This window comes from Podarcis liolepis (assembly GCF_965112155.1).
Source record: "Podarcis liolepis genome assembly, chromosome: 1".
Taxonomy (NCBI): Eukaryota; Metazoa; Chordata; class Lepidosauria; order Squamata; family Lacertidae; genus Podarcis; species Podarcis liolepis.
This window is the reverse complement of record NC_139554.1, coordinates 60,013,405-60,032,769: the sequence shown is the minus strand read 5'-3', so window position 1 is coordinate 60,032,769 and position 19,365 is coordinate 60,013,405. Positions and strand designations below refer to the sequence as shown.

Sequence of the window (19,365 nt, the reverse complement as noted above, 5' to 3'; positions counted from 1 at the left end):
TTTCATTCTGTATGCTCTCAATTTCTCCTTTATTACAGGTTATAATTCTCATAGCGTGCCATAGCCAAAGGAATGAAAATAGTTTTAAATGCTATTATGAATTAAACTAAAAATACATTCATTGCCACTGTTGCATTGTCCACATAATTTGTGGGAAAGGGCAAATCAGAATATCATATTGGCCTATTAATGATTTAATAGTTTGACATGAAAGTCAAGAAGGAAAGGAATTTTTTTGTCTTAACTCATGCCCTTAAAACAACTATTTATTTTGCTTTCTTCCATGCCATTCATAATAATTTTATAACATGTATTGCAATACATACAAGGACACAGCAAATTCTAACTTTGGCTGGGAAATTTGGCAGTGTGAAATGGAGCGGTAGAGCCACCACCATATTTGAAGCCCTGACACTAATGCTGACCAAGTAAGGAGGAGGGGGCACTATTTTTAATTTTTTCACTGCACCAATTCCAGGCTGATGCAGCAAAGATGATCAGAGAGCTCTTTGAGAGCCAGAAACCAGCAGTTCCTTGAACGGTCCACCTTCACCCGACTGCCACCTATTAGGGCCTAGAACTGCAGCACGAAATAGCCAACTGATTGATCTCTCTCAGCAAGACAATGCTTAAACTAGGTGAACAGGTTATGAATCCAAACCAGCACTTCAGCTTTTGAAAAATAGCTGGTTTCTAGGCAACATTGCAACTTCAAAGGAAAATCCTGAAAATATGATGTTGCATGTGCCATAACTGAACTTTCTCAGATGAAATCATTATCCACAGCGACAGGCACCCACAATCCACATCTGACAGACAGTATGAGAAAGAAGCCTGAGCTATGGAAGACAAAGATCTACACTGTTCAAGTTGGGAAATTGCTACTTGGAACATCTTGAACTGAAAGGTAAAGGAAATGAATTTTAGAGGCTCTTAAAAGGTACAGAAAATGGCACCATTCACATTTATATACAGAGGGAAACAACAAGCAGTTGATTATGAAATGTTGTGCATCTTAAAATGCAAGGACACAAATATTTATGCAAGGATATTATTTAGTAAGAACCATTAGGATTTTACGAGGTATTTGACAGAATGTGTTGACATCTGAAAGCAATGGTTAAATGTTATAGTGGTCTTAGGCAAATTAGTATCACATTAGGACTCAAGTAAAACATTCCCATCACCTCTGTTTACCTCAATTAACAATTTTTTAAAAAAACAACACCTAGATTTTATATTTGCAATTTTACTTAAATATAAACAAGTCAATGTTAATCAACATTATGGTTAAACACTTGAGAAACTTTAATAATGTTTGATTCAGTTTATCCCCCAGCAAATTTCAATCGGAAACTTGATCCAACTTTTGAAAAAGATTTTCAGCTCACTTACCCTCTTCAAAGCCATCCCGGAATGACCCCGAACGGCTCATTGTCCTGCTCTTTTCATCCAGTGACATTGAGCTGTTCCGGAACCGGGTGTCACTGTAAGGATCATAAGGGCCATCCGCATTAGAAAGACTGTGCGTCCGTAGCATGGTTGGGTTTGACAAGCTCATCTGGGCTGCTGTGGTGGGGCTTGCTAGAAAGCAAGGCAGACACAGAAAGTTCAAAAATCTATGCACATGCAACTACCAAAAGCAGCGACTCTATCACTACAAAAAGGTATCAGTCTCTGTCTACATCTAATTAACTGAAAAGCTATACAAAGCCGACAATGGTACACAGTTGATTTCAACACATGACATTGAGCTCATTGAGCAATCTTCTGATCACAGACATTCATATTCCACACAGCCTTTCATGTTTCCTCCTCCCCTCACTCCCATGTCCCCTTGAATTTTGGAGTTAGCTTGGTTTGGGTTACTCCTGCATCAGCATCAAGACTAATTATGATTTGTCAAAATGTTGCTATAGCACTAGCTTTGAGCAGTGATCAAGGCAGAGGGAAGGCAAGCAAAGGTCCCCAAGAACTCTGGGGTGCAGAGACAAGGATTGCAGATGCCTTGGTACAGGCCCCAACACAACTCCAGACCTCACCTGAGATGGGTCCTTCTGAGTCAAAACCCCTAGAACAACACTCCTGAGTCAGAACATATTTAAAAGAACCACTACTGTCATCACTAAGGGCCTTTCTATCTTCAGTCTGCCACCTGGCAAAGAAGGTAATGCACCTGGGCATATATAACTGAGCAGCAAAAGAGTGCAAGGACGCCGCTTTAAACATTTTTAGATACTAATGGCATACGGGAGTGGGTGGCGCTGTGGTCTAAACCACTGAGCCTCTTGGGTCTGCCAATCAGAAGGTCGGCAGTTCGAAACTGTGCAATGGGGTCAGCTCCCATTGCTCTGTCCCAGTTCCTGCCAACCTAGCAATTCGAAAGCATACCAGTGCAAGTAGATAAATAAGTACCACTGTGGCGGGAAGGTAAACACCATTTCTATGCACTCTGGTTTCCATCACAGTGTTCCGTTGTGCCAGAAGCGGTTTAGTCATGCTAGCCACATGACCCAGAAAGCTGTCTGTGAACAAATGCCAGCTCCCTCGGCCTGAAACGAGATAAGTGCCTCACCCCATAGTTGCCTTTGACTGAACTTAACCATCCAGGGGTCCTTTACCTTTTACCTTACTAATGACATATGTGGGTCTTGTTTGAGCAAGGTGTCTTGCTTGGAGCTGTCCATGGTACTGCTGTCCCTACACATTCTGACTGATTAATAGTTGCCATCCCTTTGACTTCCTAACACCGTGTCTGTTTCCTACCATCCACTGAAACCCTATTCTACCTACAGCTGCACACTCTAGCTTGGAGCTAATCCAGATCAGTGAAAATACTGGTGAAAGCATAATACTAATTATGGTTAGCTCCAAAAACCTTAAAGAAGGGAATTTTACATGCAAGAGCAGGGCAGAGAAAAGAGTGCAAGTCCATGGGGCACTCAAGTACAGTTAGAAGACTGGATGGCATTATACCTACACTGGTCTTCATTGGTAAGCTACATCAAACAAATGTCTCCTCATATGCATCAATTCTGTAATCATCAGTGGAATAATTTTCTATCAGACAAAATCCATCACCCAAAGTAATGAAAATGATGATTTGTACAGAGAATGAGTGCTGCTTGTAATTCATTCTAGTTCCAAGAATTAAAGCTCCACTTCCCATTTCATATAGAGTTAGCATTAGCTTAGAATAAAAGGGACTCAAGTTTTCCCATCATACTAGCAAATCTGATGGGACGAGAGAAACAAAAGTCAATCCCTGCGAAAGGCATGAATCCCAAGTTGTTCACTGCAGGTGTGGTCTGGCTTATTTCTTCTATCCTTTCAAGAAAGCACAAGTTCTAAGCAAGCAGTAAAAGCTGCAGGAACAGGCAATATAGGTTTGCATCTCTTACAACATGTGTTTTAATCAGATTTTATTGCAGTGTCTTGGCATTTTATTGTATGTCATTACTGTTGGTAGCTATGTTAGGCACTGGTTGATGGAAAAGTGGGGTACAAATTTAACAAAGAAATAAATTATATGGTAAATATATAATCTTAATCAAGAACTTTGACACTTTATTAACAGGATTCCTTGAAATACACTTTTTTAAAAAGCTCCTTAAAGATGGAACTACATCAATGCAGAAATCATTAAATTACAAGGATAGGCAACAGGTTTCTGCAAGTCACAAAGCAATGCCTCACGGGTGTACACTTAGCTTTTTCATATACTTTATAGTCATTCTTGTAAACTGGTGAATGTATTTAAACAGTCAAACAAGAGCAAAGTACTCCAGGGTTTGTTTTTAGGGAGATATCAAAAATGGAAACGTACAACATTTCATAATTAGTATCTGGAATTAAGACGGGTATATATGTATGGAGTTTTCCTTCTTGAGGTAAGGCATTTACAGGACTGTGTTCCCAGGATGAAGACTGTGTTAATATAGCTGGAGCTCAGGCTATAGTCCAAGTGAGCTTTAAAGGACAGGAAGAGTATGGGGTTTGAGAAACCTGAATGCGAATGATATGACTGTTAAGCCACACACTGATAGGGGAGGTTCCTTACTGGTTTGTCAAATAACACTTTTTTAATATTCAAGTTCATAAGTTTACTGTTCTAACCAAATGTCATGACAAACTTATAGAAATAGTGCTAATACAATAATACAGAACATACATCACCAAAATAAGCCAACTTCCATGATGAAAGACAGGGAAGATATCATAGACACCAACAACCTCAAATCTAGCTTGATTTCAGATTATACCTCCAAATCTCCAAAACAACTTATAGCGATTTTTCCCATCTTCTTTTTTTGCAGCCACTGCATAGAGGGCCATTCAAGATTACTTATTTTGAAAGAAACCTTCATGTTTTGTTCTAAGATTAGCTATAATGCTCCTTTTTATAACGCTTCACTTCTATTGTTACTTATTGTGGCAGATCATAAAAAATCTTAATAAACTGTTGAATATTAAGTATCTATATATGCATTAAAGGTAAAGGTAAAGGTACCCCTGCCCATACGGGCCAATCTTGCCAGACTCTAGGGTTGTGCGCTTATCTCACTCTAGAGGCCGGGAGCCAGCGCTGTCCGCAGACACTTCCGGGTCACGTGGCCAGCATGACAAGCTGCATCTGATGAGCCAGCGCAGCACACGGAACGCCGTTTACCTTCCCGCTAGTAAGCGGTCCCTATTTATCTACTTGCACCCGGGGGTGCTTTCGAACTGCTAGGTTGGCAGGCGCTGGGACCGAACGACGGGAGCGCACCCCACCGCGGGGATTCGAACTGCCGACCATGCGATCGGCAAGTCCTAGGCGCTGAGGTTTTACCCACAGCGCCACCCGCGTCCCATGTATGCATTAAATAACCTCTATTTTTTATATCAGCAGCAATGCCATACACATCCACAGGGGAAAAAATTGCCTAATTTAACTACCCTTCCTACTTTTCTTCTCCTGGAATTTCCTGACAACTGGTTTTGTACTTCACTCTTATTTTAGTGATTTAATTGGCAACCTTGGCAGCAAATTTTCCTAGCATCTCAGTTATTTGGTCCCTGGACCAAATAACACTGTGGCAACATGACTACACAAACAGGGCAGTAGTATCTTTTGCTAGCATTAGATGTCATCAGGCAAGAGCAATTAATGCCATATATGAAGTACCATCAATGTGAAGATCTCCTTGGTCATGGACCATGGATAAATTGCAATTAAGTGTGATTAGGACTGTTGTGTAGCAGAATCCTCTGCTCGCAGAAGAGAAGGGCGTGAACTGAATATCACCCACAAGAGATGGCAGCTACTTCCCTTCCCAAGCTCTGAAGCTGGAATGGCCATTGCTATTCAGGCCCTTTCCGCCATGTTTGGTTAAATTATAGTCTCTTTGTTTGAGATGATAGTGCTACAGCGCCTACTTTTGCCTCTTGCCCTACTGACCACCATTGTGTGGCCCTCAGATGGCTGTCCAGAAGGAACTCTGGCCCTTGTTCCCCACCCCGGGAAACATCCCATGCTAATATACCCTTAAGGACATGACAAAACTGCCTATTTTCCCTCTGGCACTCTCCTCTCTCAGATTGCTAGGCCAGTTACTGCTGGCCTTCCTAAGGCCTCCTTTGCAGATACATCTGTCCTGGGTTTTTAAATCTTTGTGTTTGGCTTCTCCCATGCCTAACTCTCTGTACTTGCCTACGGACTTCCTAGCTTGACCTTTTTCCTCTGATTACGGTATACCTCATAATGTAGCCTGCCATATTGAAAGGCCTAGAGAGTTGCTAAGCATTCCATTCTGAGCGATGAAATGATAAATAAAACATTACAGTGATGTGGAGGAGGGGAACAACTGAATTTAAATAAAATTATTTTTAGAAAATATTTGATTCTGAGTACTATCACTATACAGTTGTGCAGGCAGAGATCCCACTTTAGTTTGTGGCGAGGAAAAAAATCAATGCACTATCTGCTACTTTGCAAAGGTAAGCATGCTAAACATGTTCCAGTTATGAAAAGCAAATAGTTCACTCACCCAGTTGGGAGAAGTTAAATCTAGTTCCAGAAGGTGATGTGATGCTGGAACCAGAGGAAAATGGAGAGCTGACAACTGTATCCTGAAGTCCTCCTGCAGAGTGGGAACGCAGCCATTCTTTTGCTTCTTCTTGACTGCGAAGTTGTGATGAAGGAGTATACCTGTGGAGACAAAATAAGCTTTAGCATTTGCTCAAAAAATGTTTCGTTTACCGAAAATCCATAAGCACGTGGACAGGAAAACAGGCAGCGAGCCTGAAAGAAGTCTCCTGCCTACCAGAGGCCTTTTCTTTTCTTTTCTACATTGGATTGTGCCAGAAGGAAGTTAAATGGGGTGGGTGGGGGAGACTTTGGGAGTCTTAAAAATGGCTTTTCTTATATTCAAGCCATGTAAATGATCAGAATTTCACTTTTCACGAGACAAAATGTTTTAATTTCATTTTACAAATGTTGGCTGAGTATCCAATCTCATGTGAAATGCTATTTTTCAGCACAGGACAAACATGTTGTTGGAAAGATGGGTGAAGGATCTGTAGAAAGAGGACATAGTGAAGCAAAATGAGATGCATATAAGCATCCATGAAAAGAAATAGTGTGAATTGAGAGGAAGCTTTCACATGGCTAGAGATTAACAAAGCAATCGCTTCCTGGGGCTGCCCAGCCACAGGGATAATTGGAGTGGAGAAATCACAACTGCATCCTAAGCTTCAGACTGGTGTGGCAGAGGAAACCACTCAGAGGAGCCCAGTTCCCTCTCAATGGGCTGGCTCAGTTCCCAGCAGATCTTTAGCCTGCCCTGCTCTGCTTCACTTTGAAAGACCTCAATGAAAGGCCTTGTGTTGGCTTCTGCTGATGGCAAGATTTCTGGCAGCAGCTCCCAAACAGCCAGTATTTCCTGTGGCAGCGAAGCCTCCTTGACTACAAAACCTGGCAGAGTTGGTCAGAAGGACACCTTCACCTAATCATAAACCCTATCAGGGGTGTAGATGTATCCCTAAGAAAGCTACACCAAGCTTGTAAATAGGCACTTACATAAGGTGCACATAAAAGTACAAACTGTCTCCAGACAACTGGGCAAAGATGTTAGCTCTTCCCTGCTTTTCGGGCTGCTGGTTAGAGTATAGGATAGGGTTGCTATACATCCAGAATTTCTCAGACATAGCTAGAATATGGCAGTCGGAAGCAGTGTCTAGGCAGAAATCACTGTAATGTCCGGATGTATGGCAACCCATGTCAGAAGTCTAGATTTTAAGATTTTGCAAAAAAAGAAAGCAAGCTCAACAACCTTTTGTGTGTCCGGATTTTCACTTTTTGAAATATGTCAACCCTAGTATAGGACCAGGAACGGAAAGACTAGATTAAAATTCCCACTTAATCATGAGAGTCAGTGGTAAGCCACTGTCATTATTGCTCAGCCTAGCTAACCTCACATGATAGTTGTATAGGCAATGTGGGGCTTGAGTGAGGGTGGCGGGGTAACATCCTCCCCATTCAGGGAGAAAAGGATATAGAGCTAATAAATTTTAAAACACACAACAGAGGTCTACTGGTATTTGCAAGACTGGGATTACTGGTCCTTACAAAACAAAAAGCAACAAAAAACAAAAAAATGGGGAGGAGGAACCCAGGTAAAGCCTATTTATATGCAAATATAAATTTTGTGCATGGCAGGTTCTGGATCACAGTGATCATCATCACATCCTCAGTTATTTTTTAGTCTTTGAAGTAAATGAGAATGCACAACTTTTAAAAGGGTACTGGCAACACCACTGTCTTCCTGCCATCAGCCTTGAATTTTGAGTATTGGTTTCAGATACTGACGATAAAAGTCATTCATGTGTATAGATCTTTCAGGGATTGGAGCCATAAACAGGCACACAAAATTTAGCACAATATGCTAAAGAACAAACATATAAATACCTACCTCTTTGACATTCAAATACTTTAAACTTAAAAGATGTCATTCATTATTTAGCTGGAGACATTTGACAGGCACAGAAAACAATTCAGACCGACCAATCTCTCCCCACCCTCACCCCACAAATTAGCAAAATGCTTTTAGCACCTAGCTCAGTGTGACAATCAAAGCTGCTGCAAAGAACAATGTCTTTGTAGTGCAGAATAAATTGCAGCTCTAATGTAAAGCCATCATTTCTGTTATCTAAAAAAGTATTTATAATACAGTCTGAAATTGAACTGTTTTGCCAGATACTTTCCACTGAGTGAATTCAGTACTTTCATTTTGTTGTATTCGTTAATGAACCTAGTAAACCTAGTAAACATGTTTAAAGTCTACTTTCTTTACAAAAGAAACATATTCTTCTGTGTAATTTCTCTTAATGTCAAATCACTGTTTTGGAAGCAGACATTTATGGAGCACCTGATGGGTTTGATACTTTTTTGTATTTAAAGTACTAGTACAGCTCCAGCTGTTGTATTGTAAAATGTGCATTTTTAATGACCTCTAAATTCCTCTTGATCCGCATTTCAGAACTTACACTGTGAGAATATCATCAACTAGTTACTACTTTGGTTGTAAAAGCTGCAAATTATTGCTTGCAAATCAAGCTCAGTGATGGTTTGTGAGATGCACTTTTCGAAGAGCCAGCCAGCTACTGCTGAAGTCCCTGCTCAAGCTGAGACGTTATCAGATGGAAAGAAGCATGTTGGGTAAAGGAAAGGGGGCAATGACCTGCTTCAAAGAGGCTGAGGGAGAAAGGAGGAAGAGATTGCAGCCAGGCACTGCAAAAGCTGAGACCACCACCACCACCAGCACTACTGACGGCCACAAGAGACACACAAAGCAAAGCTCCAAAAACCACATGGAAAACTGCTTATGCTATGTGGAAACACCAATACCTGAGTCCTTTCTTAGGCAAAGTGTTCCTATCAAGATGAGGGTCGCTGTAGAAAAGTTAAAAGAAAAGAACTTCAGAAGAAAAGAACGAAAAGAGGAGGATTAAAGATCAGCTTGAAAGAGAGGAGAATTTACTATTAAACAGCTGCACCATGGTACTGGAAAAGATAACGAGAGCCCCTGCCAAGCTGACATGCAAAAAACCTTCTTACCACGTGTGGGTTGTGTTATATACAGAACATGCACAAGGGACCATGCAAGATGAAGACTTTGGACCCTCAAACCACTTAACTCTGTGTAAGCACCATTTTACTTTTATATGACTTTTTATGGTCATTTGAAGATAGGGATCACACAGTGACCTTCCTGTTTCTGGATGTGGCTGGAAGAAGCTAGCTTTTAATATGAAGTGTACATGCCTAAGATGAATGCATTTAGGACACAGATGGCCACAATCTTTTTTTCTATCTCTAACAAATGCACACCACTGAAAATGGCGACTAGGCAAATGACCAACCAACAGGGATCCGAGTTTCCACTTTCAGGAGACCAGGGTACTACTGTGGTGCAGATCACATGTGATTGTTCCTGGCATCCTATACATAGTAGGAACGGCTATTGTTATAAATTCTCACAAGGGCCACCAATAGCAACAAATACATTTGCTTTAAATAAGGTGTGACAGGTGGGTGTTGATAATGCCACTGTATGAGACATTTAAAAAGCAGTTGCAACAAATGCTCTTAAAATATACTGCTTTAAACAAACTAATAATAACAATCTTGGATTCTCCAATCACAAGACTTTCAATCTAGCTGAAAAGGTTTCCCCACCTACTGAAATCTGAAATGGTACCCGTGCAGGAGACATAGAAGCGTTAGAATTAATTCTCTATCAGTTACTGGTGTCAGATGAACAAAGCACAGATGACAGCAACAGCACTTCTGACATACCTTGCTTCCTTGCATTCATTTTTACAAGGACACACACACACCCCTACGATCCTCCCTCTCCCACCCCACAAGCTAAAATGGGTGAGCAACTTGTAACAGGAAATATATTTCAGCCACGGTGGGAGGTTGGGGGATAGAGGGATCAAGACAAAAAGGTGATACGGCCTGAAACGTGAGGGAAAGCAGCATGCCACCAGAATGCCGAAATGCTAGTGAGAGTTTACACTGGCAAATAAAATTATGGAACTTTAAAGAGATTGTTCATTTTGTTCTTGGAAAAACTGCCTCTCCCCAGAGTAAACTGGGACACAGTGCTGTAAAATGGTCTCTCACTGGCATGTCTTTTGAGTGACGGTTTACACATCCCAGTGAAACACACACACTCTTCACTGAGCACAGTCTTGCACAATACACTTTTGGCTTCTCAAGTGTGAAAATGAACCTTCTCGGCTGTTTGTGCATTCTACTGCCCTGAGACAGCATTACCTGTCCTGCCTCCTGGGTAAAGTATTTCTGCAGAATTTGGGACTAGCAGCAGGGGAAGAGAGAGGGCTAGAAGAATAAAGTCCAACAAGACAAAAACAAAAACAAAAACAAGAAAAAGAGAGAGGAATATTAGCACAAAAGGAAGAAAGGGAAAGAGTTTTTGTATGTTACGATGCCACAGCAAATTAGAATGTTCTAAGTGGGAAAATGGTCTACAACGGGGTTAGACAGCTTCAAAATTTCTTTCAACTCCTGTGGTTTTCACTGGAGAAACATTTAACGTCAGTTCCAACTTCTTTGTTTTGTGGTTTCTTATCCATACAATGGTTGCATGAGAACCATTTTCCATAGGAATGCAAACTGACAAGGATCTTGAACAAATGGGTAAGTTGGCATGCTGTTGCAGATCCATGACCATAAAACGAAGTTGATAGGTGCCATTCCCAAGCCAAAACAATCTGAGGAACTGCAGATACTAGAACCCAACTTTTGCTTTGAGTGGTGAACCAACCATTGAAATGGATCTGGGAAAGATCTATATACATGGGTCTGCCTATTTCTGGGGTGGATATGGAGGGCAGAGAACAAGTGAGAGCATTCTGGTGAAAATGCTTTTATTTAGGACAACAAACCTCCCCAGCTGCCATAGCCCAAGGTGGGTAGGAATCGTATCATTCCTATGTTCTGTAGAAGGCTCAGCACATCTCTTTTGCAAGAAAAGGTAAATGTAGTAATATAGCTACAGCAGCAATGGCATAGCACAAAAAGCTCATACTATCATCAATTATACAAGAAAAAGTGACATATCCAATTTGTCTTTGTTAAGCTCCTGGTGCCTACCTTCTAACTTGCCCTTACTCATCAGATCAAAATTGTGGTAGTAAGTAAGATCAATGAAAATAGCTCACTTTTGCAATCAAAATAAATATAGGGTGACAAAATTAAACTGGATTACTTAGTCATCATAACTGTGATGGCTATGTCCAGAAAGGAACAACAGATACTAAATCTTAGGACCAAACTACACGTGAGGTTAAGAACATCATTAAATGCATCTTTGCAGCTAATGTCCAGGTTTCTAAAAATACAAATTACACCATATTGATAATTAATGGGAACAGAATAGATATGAAGAGGGAATTTAAGTCTTTCATCTTCTGCAATCCTAAAGAAAATCTCTCTTCTGAAGTTGGTATTTGCTTTGGGGAAAAGCTCCATGGGCATTAATGGAATAGTTTCTTCCACATCAAATACCAGCAACACAGGAAGGATTTTTCTCAGGACTGCAGCAGAGGCTTAAATTCCATATTCTGGTCTGTCCTGGTCCAGTTAATTATTTGTTAATTAAACCAGATAATGCAATCTGCATTTATTTTAATGGCACATTAAATGTCATATGTAGTTTGGCCCCTAGTATTTCAAAGTACTTAACATTCATTATCTCAGTAATTACCAATAGGCCAGTATTACTGTCCACATGTTAAAAAGGAAAGAATAAAGTGGATTGATAATGGCTTGCCTAAGATTATCTAGCAAATTTGTGGCTGAGCTGAGATTTGAACTAAATCCTTCCCAACTCACATCTCTCCCTATGTCTCGGGCACTATGCTTTATGTTGAGTTTTTATGCCTTGATCTATGAAATTATAACCTACACTGATTTATTGGCCTAATACAATACTGAAAAGTAATGTACTGATGTGATCCTAGCTGAGATCTAAATGGCAGAACAGGATGCCCATCGAATGGATGGACACGACAAGGCATGCTGCTCTTTTCAAGCATTGTTTGACAGGAAATAAAGCATGTTCTTCATGGTTGCCACACTATGTCAAGGTGTATGCCAAGCCTCTTATTCATGGCTGTAGTTCTCACTGGTGAAATCTGACTTGTGATGATCCAGTTCATATATGAGGTGGTTTGTTATTACCCGTCTGAAAATCTAGGCTCTTTTCATCATACATGTTTGGGAGCCCAGAGTTAACAGAGATTTTTTAAAGGATGACAGGCACAGTGATCACAGCCATCTGTTGAACACCCTAGATTAATTCATGCTTGCACAACAACTTCTCTCATCAATCCTTATTTACCTCATAGGAATGTCAAACTGAACAAAAATAAGTTATCCTGAATGACACTTGAAATCAGTGGGAATAATTCACAGTGAAACATGTCATGATTAAGCTACCGATTACATAAACCACAGTATGTATCACAAAGGTCTTCGGGGGGGGGGCAGAATCTCACCTCTCTGACAATGTTGTCTTTACACTGTTGGTTCTAACAAAGGGAGTCAGCGAGTCATCTTTAGAAGCTGCAATCAAGCCACTGGACGAGTTGTGGCTCAGGCCGCCTCCACTGCTGAGTGAAATATCTATGGATTCACAACTGGTGTGCAGGCTGCTAACAGATTGGTATCCAATCCCATCCTTGCTAACAGCAGAAGAACTACTGGCATTAGTGCCCCAGGTTAAGCTGTTGGAAGGAGCTGAATGAGCTGAACTGGGACTAGAAGCTAATGGAGACTGGTTCATGTCTGCATTCTTGCTATAAAGGGGACTACTACCACCACTGCTCAGTATGCCACTGCCAGGAGAATCCAGATTCCCCTGTTGGTTCATGGTTGCATGTGGGTTGGAGATGACCACTGAATTTTTCATGCTTTCTGCAGTTGTGATGGGAGCTTGTTTACTTGGCTTTCCACCAAAAAGTCTGAAGAAGGGAAGAAAAGGAAAGAAAGTCAGGAAACATACTAAGAACCTTTGAATTTAAACTTTTTTTTTCATATTTTACTTGGCTCAAACACATTTGAGAGAAATCCTTATTTGTCAGATTAACGGGATACATTAGAGATTATTTTGTTCTGATCTATACTGTGTGTAGATGGACATCCACAGAGTATAACTTGCACTCAAAATAGGCAAATTGGTGTCAGTGCACCAATGAGTGAGGCATACTAATGCTGACTTGGATTTGAATGAAGTGTGATAGCTTCCCCCTTTCCTCTATGTTCACCTCTGTCACTAAATGCTGGATCAAATAAGGTCATTCCAGGATTTCCCTCTGCCCATGCACACCTCTAATTATTCTGCCATTCTGTAAATACGTAAGTATTCATATTAACATACTTTTCAGGATGTGCATCATGTACTTTCTCCTAGATTCATGTTGGGCAAGCCACTGACACACTTAATATTGGGGGGGGGCAAGGGGGAGGAAATGGGCACCAAGCTCACCTATAAAGTATATGCAATCTTGGCTAGGATCACCAGAATGACTGTTTCTAGCTATGAACAGGTCTGCAATGACGGTGTTTTAGCAAATCTGTCATGCAAAACATGTATTCTTCTTACAAAAGGAAAGGAAAATTTCATTTTCAGAAGAGGTGATCTTTTGGATTTCATCCAGAATGGCAGTGTAACAGAGGATTTATTGTGGCTAACGTTGTTCCCAGAGAATATTTCATTCAGTGTTTCACTCTGTTTTTACTTTATACACTGCTTTTATGGCTTTATGCCATGAAGCTGTCTATACATTATCATCATCATCATCATCATCATCCATCATTTCTGTTTAAAGAATGTCAAAGTCAGAATATAAACCCCCCCCCCAAAAGCTTCTGAACTCCTTTCAGGCACTGCACAATTGAACAAGCTCTACATACCTGCGCAAGGTAGGGGAGGCTACATCTGGGTACTTGACTCCTTGCTGGTGAGCACTCTGGGATGCACTAGAAACCGGCTGAGATGCTGGGTTCATTTTAACAGAATTACAAGAGATTACACTTTCGTTGTCCGATGAGATCCCTTTTTCTTTATCCGTTTGGTTGACTAAACCTGGCAGAGAGCTCCCAAGGGCAACTTTGGCTGGCTCTCTCATTTTAGGAACAGGCAAGCCTGCTGACTTGCTACTTATGTTGGAATCTATGCTACTGGTGCTAGATCTATTGCCAGCTCCGCTTCTGCTGCTGGATTTGCTGGGCCTGGGTAAACTCCGGTACTGAAGATTGCTTCGAGTACTAATGGCTAAGTAACCATCGTCCTGATTCTGTGAGCCATCAACACTAGTCTTCCGACCAGTAGACCTTCCCATAAGTCCAGATGACTTGGGGATTTTGCCCAGGGTAGCTGATCTACTAGTGATAGTTGCCCCACTAGCTGTTATTATGGTCATGCCTACAGCTGACCCACTCTGTTTTTTAAATCCAAATGCATTTGTGTTAGCAGCAGCTGTTCTAGAGTTATTTGCAGAAGGTTTCTTTGATTCATCACCACTGCTCCGTCCTGCATCTGATGGGGAACGTTTAATGTGTCCGGATTTGGGAGAAATTCTACCCTTTTCCGATACCTTGGCATCATCAGTTTTTCCTAGGAAAAAAGGAAAGTAAGTTCAAATATTGGATGGTACCAAACACTGTGCACATTAGTATAACGAAGTGATGAAAAAGCTTAAAACACATGAAAAACAAGCGTATGTGGAAGCATTCTAATTTTGCTTAATTTCTAGAAATCAATAGCACTATGCACAGGAATGACAGGATAATATAACTGCTCTGTTTAAAAGTGAAATTTGAGCACATGGGCCCAATGATTCAAACCAAGTGAACATGGTATCCTTAGGGCAGATGTGGCAAAACTTTGGCTCTCAGGTGTTGCTGAACTACAACTCCTATTGGCCCCATCAAGTACAGCCAATGGCCAAGGATGATAGGAACGGTAGTCCAAAGGTTCCCCACACTTACCCAAGGGCAGGGCTATTTTTCTAGAAAATGAGGTGCCGGAACTAACCATGAATACCTCCACCTGAGAGGTGCCAGAACTGAGTATCATTGAGTTCCAGGTGAAAAAAAGCCCTGCCCTAGGGTATGAAAAATTGGGGCAACTGGAGGTGGTTGTGCAAGAATGAGGCAAGGCAGTGCATCAACCACAGTGGTCCCCTCCAGCCACACCCCTCCTCTCCTCACCCCCATCTCTTAGTTTAAAGTTGTTCTGTCCATACTAACATGCCAGCAGCCCTGGTACTCTCACTCTCCCTTGCTCTGAAGAGGGGGTGCATCCTAAGTGCAAGGCCTTCTGGGTGATGTAGGCCACAGAGAGCCTGTGCTGCTATTGTTTCACAGTGGTAGTTAGAAAATACTTTTTTGCACTTAGTTTTGAACAGGGGTCAGCAAACTACGACCCACGGGCCAGACATGGCCCATGGGGGTCGTTAAACCGGCCCCTTGCCCTTGCCGCCTGCTCAGTCAGTCCCCGCGTGGAGCTAAACCAGCGCAGTGCGTTGGTTTAGGTCTGCGTGGGAACTGACTTCTAGGACGCAGCCATGGCTTCCTATTGGCTGCAGGAAGCTTCTGCAGCCAATAGGAAGCCGCAGACACCACCTCCTCCCTCACCATGGCTCCGAAAGCCCGCGGGGAAAGAGCAGTGGGCTGACACACATTTGCATGGGTGCGCACACTCCCATGCGCGGGTGATCCGGCCCGCCGGCGGAAAAGTTTGCCGACCCCTGGTTTAGAACCTCAAAGTTACTTTAAAATTAAGGGTACCTATAAACCAGGCTAAAGGTGCCTACACACTCAGTTTCTCTTGCTATATTTCATTTGCAATGGCATGCAGTGTTAAGAAACGTGCAGGGACAATTAGTTATCACAGCTGGATATGATGCTTGCAAGGCGATAGGTTGCATATGCAACTTAGACACATTTTCTAATTAAGTAGATTGTTATTTTAAAAAAAGAACAAGCTGGTCTTAACTAAGCATTCAAAGGTGCCTTCAGATTTATTTACACTTTCAAGAAAACACATGAGTTCTACTGCTTAGCACATACATCATCCATTCAATTTCACCCCAGTTACAAGACACTATTGAGTCGACATCATTGTTGGCAGGACCTCTTCAGTTTGGCACTGGTACACAAGGGCAGAGATTTATTGCACAGTTCTCCATCAAAGACAAGCAGAGATCAAAATGCAGTTGAAATCCTGACAGAGGAAATTTTCTTCAAACTGCACAAATTCTTGGCCTGCATTGCTTGTCTGTTGGCTGTGCATTCCTCACCTGTTCCAGGTGTCTTCAAAGTTCCTGAGGTGGCTGCCGTTTTTGTCCTTGGTGTGGTAATGCCAACCTGAGCTGACATGCCCCGTCTCCAGGAACCCGTCTGCGAAATGACTGTGTTCTTCCTCCCAGAATTGCTTTTATCAGATTCATCAGACACATCAGAGGGATTCCTTCTCCATTTAGACCCAGGCTCCATCTTCACACCACTGTCTGAGCCACCATCGGATTTCTTGATTTCGTCGCCAGACCACAAGGAATTCCGCTCCACTTGGGAATGCTTTTCAGCATCAGTCTGAAGAGAAAAAGGAAATCATAAACTTGTAAACTTTTTCTTCCCCCAGCATCAAAAGTCTAACCCTTGAAAACTTCACTAATTATTTAAAGACCCCACTAAGGACTTTTTACTTAAGCTATTTTTTTCTCCTTTACAATATTTTTTTTAAAAAAAATCAATTCTAAATACAAACAATAATTAAACTGAATCACATTTTCTATAAATTCATTTCTAATGCACTTAAGCAAAAAAGTCACTAAATAAAAGACATAAAAACAAGATTTATAAAGGTGAGAAATCAACTGATTCATCCTGAGCTTCCTCACAATATCTTTTACTGCAAGACAGGAACCCACTTCAAATCTGTGTTGTGAGCTTCTTCCTTTGTTCTGCTTTCCTATCCCCTTACTGGCAATGTGATCTGTGGAGTATGAAGAAGCAGCTTTTCGCAAGACTGAAATGTGTGCTTCCCGCACACCCACAGCCTCACTCTAACTTTATCATCAACTGAGGTGAGAAATTTTCAGAAGTGGCAATGCTTCACATCTGATGACTAAATTTAAATTTGTGATTACCTAGAATCTCCTAAAAGCCTGGTTTATTTATTCCTCACAATTAATTCTCTCCCCTTTTCCTCCAAATGAATGCTGCAAGCTAGGACCCTTCAAGTACAATATTATTATTTTTTCTTCATATGATGACCAAGGGAAGGGACCCTTTTCTGGGATGTATTCCTTATCTGCACTCTTTTGTTTCACTTGCACTGGCTTCACCATCCATCCGAAATGATTTGCAATTCAAATCCCCCACATGGAGACTGACAGCCACAAATGCCAAAATAGCTGAAAAAGCTGTGAACCTGCTACACATATGGGAACCCAAAATTGCAGGCGCTGGGGGAATCTATGTCTTTGGGCACTCTATTTATTCCTTATCCTGCTGAGTGGGTCCTTTTATTTCCTGCCCTGTTTACATAAATAAAACATTTCAAAATGCAAAATAGGCAACATTTTTCTTCAGACATGAGGCATGATCTTACAAACTAAAGGTGACCTGGGCTCATGTTTCATGGGTGGGGGAGCATTTTCGGCCATTTTCAGATGTGGAAGGAGAGCAACTGCCACATTTTCAGAGGGGTGGAATGACAGAGGCTTCTATTTTCCTTTTTAAAATAAAACATTTTTAAAAAATAATTCTGCCACAGCAGCTACACTCCTCCAAACAGCCTGTGAGGAGCATCCCTGTAATGTATCACCTGAAAACATGACATCATAGTGTATAATTGTTCTGAGTGCACTGGTGAGGGGAAATATTCTTTTGCCCAAGGAACAGCAGCCATTTCCATTCAAGGAAGAGAAGCTGCACTCACAGAAGGACTCATTCAGTTGACTGCAATTCTTGAAACTACGGTGGTACCTCGGGTTAGATACACTTCAGGTTACAGACTCCGCTAACCCAGAAATAGTACCTCGGGTTAAGAACTTTGCTTCAGGATGAGAACAGAAATCATGCTCCGGCGGCATGGTGGCAACAGGAGGCCCCATTAACTAAAGTGGTGCTTCAGGTTAAGAACAGTTTCAGGTTAAGAACGGACCTCCGGAACGAATTAAGTACTTAACCCAAGGTACCACTGTATAATGAAAATGCTAGATGCAACCCACAGTCCCACTGATGCTAAACCTCACAGTGTAATCATACAAATTCGGCAAACTGAGTGAAGGTGTGCATGCCCTGAGGTGAGGCAAGAGGCTTCCCTCCAGAAGCTTAGCTTACTTCAGCAGCCCTTACTCTGTTGGATTGGTTTTTATTCTGCAGGTCTTCAAACTGTTGTATTTTAATAAACATGACCTTGCCCTGACATGCTGTGGCTTGTTTCCTCTTTTGGGGTGTGGGGGCAATGGTGCTTCTGCCTTTAGCGGGCATGGGTTTGGCCCACCCACCCCTCACCTAGGAAGAGACATGATTTGTTTTCTCCTGGGGTTAAGGGTTGCTAGCTCACCTGGGCTGGAATGCTCAGTTAGGAAAGGCAAGACTGACTGGATTCATCAATGTCATTCTTCCCCCTGCTCATTCTTAAATAATTAATTAACCTTTATATGCCACTTAAGGAGCTCCAGGTGCTGTACATGGTTCCGCTTCTTCCCTTTTCCCTTCACAAAAATCCCTGTGAGGTATGTTAAGCTGAGAGGCAGTGGCTGGTCCAGTGAGCTTCACGGCTGAGTGAGGATTCAAACCCTGGTCTAACCATTACACCACACTAGCTCTCCTTTATCTTCATGGTGCGTGGCCTCCTGCCCTCTTTTTCACAGCCTGGGCTTGTGCTAGCTGTTTTTCTAGAGGAACTGCATAGGAATTTTGTGGGGAGCCCCTGATTGGCATCTGGGACTCCTCTTCTTATTGTTACATTTCCTCAACTTGCCGTGTATCAATTCTTCTGGGGTGTGGGGGCAACTAGGCACCACCAATTTAAAACACACATGAAAACTCTTGATGCACAACTAGAGGCAAAACTCTTTAACGCAGCCACAGCTATGCACTTCATGGCAAGAGAACGAAGAGTAACACTTCATGGCAACTGAACTGTTATATTAAAAACTGCTATTAAAATATTTTCACGTTTCAATTAAAAGAAAAGAAAAGAAGTCAAATAATAGCAGCACAGAAATATTTACGAAACAGCAACGGTTAGAAAGCATGAACAAATTGCCTTTGAC

General features: G+C 41.7%; 2 protein-coding genes across 20 annotated transcripts in view; one reads left to right on the top strand and one right to left on the bottom strand.

The window, feature by feature from the left end:
- Positions 1-19,365, bottom strand: part of NAV2 (neuron navigator 2) — a 537,366-nt gene that overhangs the window by 39,327 nt on the left and 478,674 nt on the right. For 10 of the 19 annotated variants that reach the window (XM_083461998.1, XM_083461993.1, XM_083461983.1 and 7 more), the window contains 7 exons: positions 16,378-16,669; positions 13,988-14,690; positions 12,571-13,035; positions 10,325-10,390; positions 8,888-8,932; positions 6,030-6,190; positions 1,396-1,584 (listed from right to left, as the gene is read on the bottom strand). In XM_083461998.1, the coding sequence (XP_083318124.1) occupies positions 1,396-1,584; positions 6,030-6,190; positions 8,888-8,932; positions 10,325-10,390; positions 12,571-13,035; positions 13,988-14,690; positions 16,378-16,669 (1,921 nt within the window). The remainder of the gene's footprint in view (positions 1-1,395; positions 1,585-6,029; positions 6,191-8,887; positions 8,933-10,324; positions 10,391-12,570; positions 13,036-13,987; positions 14,691-16,377; positions 16,670-19,365) is intronic. The other 9 variants (XM_083461996.1, XM_083461997.1, XM_083461985.1 and 6 more) reach the window with 2 other exon arrangements.
- Positions 1-19,365, top strand: part of DBX1 (developing brain homeobox 1) — a 206,438-nt gene that overhangs the window by 52,455 nt on the left and 134,618 nt on the right. The gene's annotated exons all lie outside the window — the stretch shown is intronic.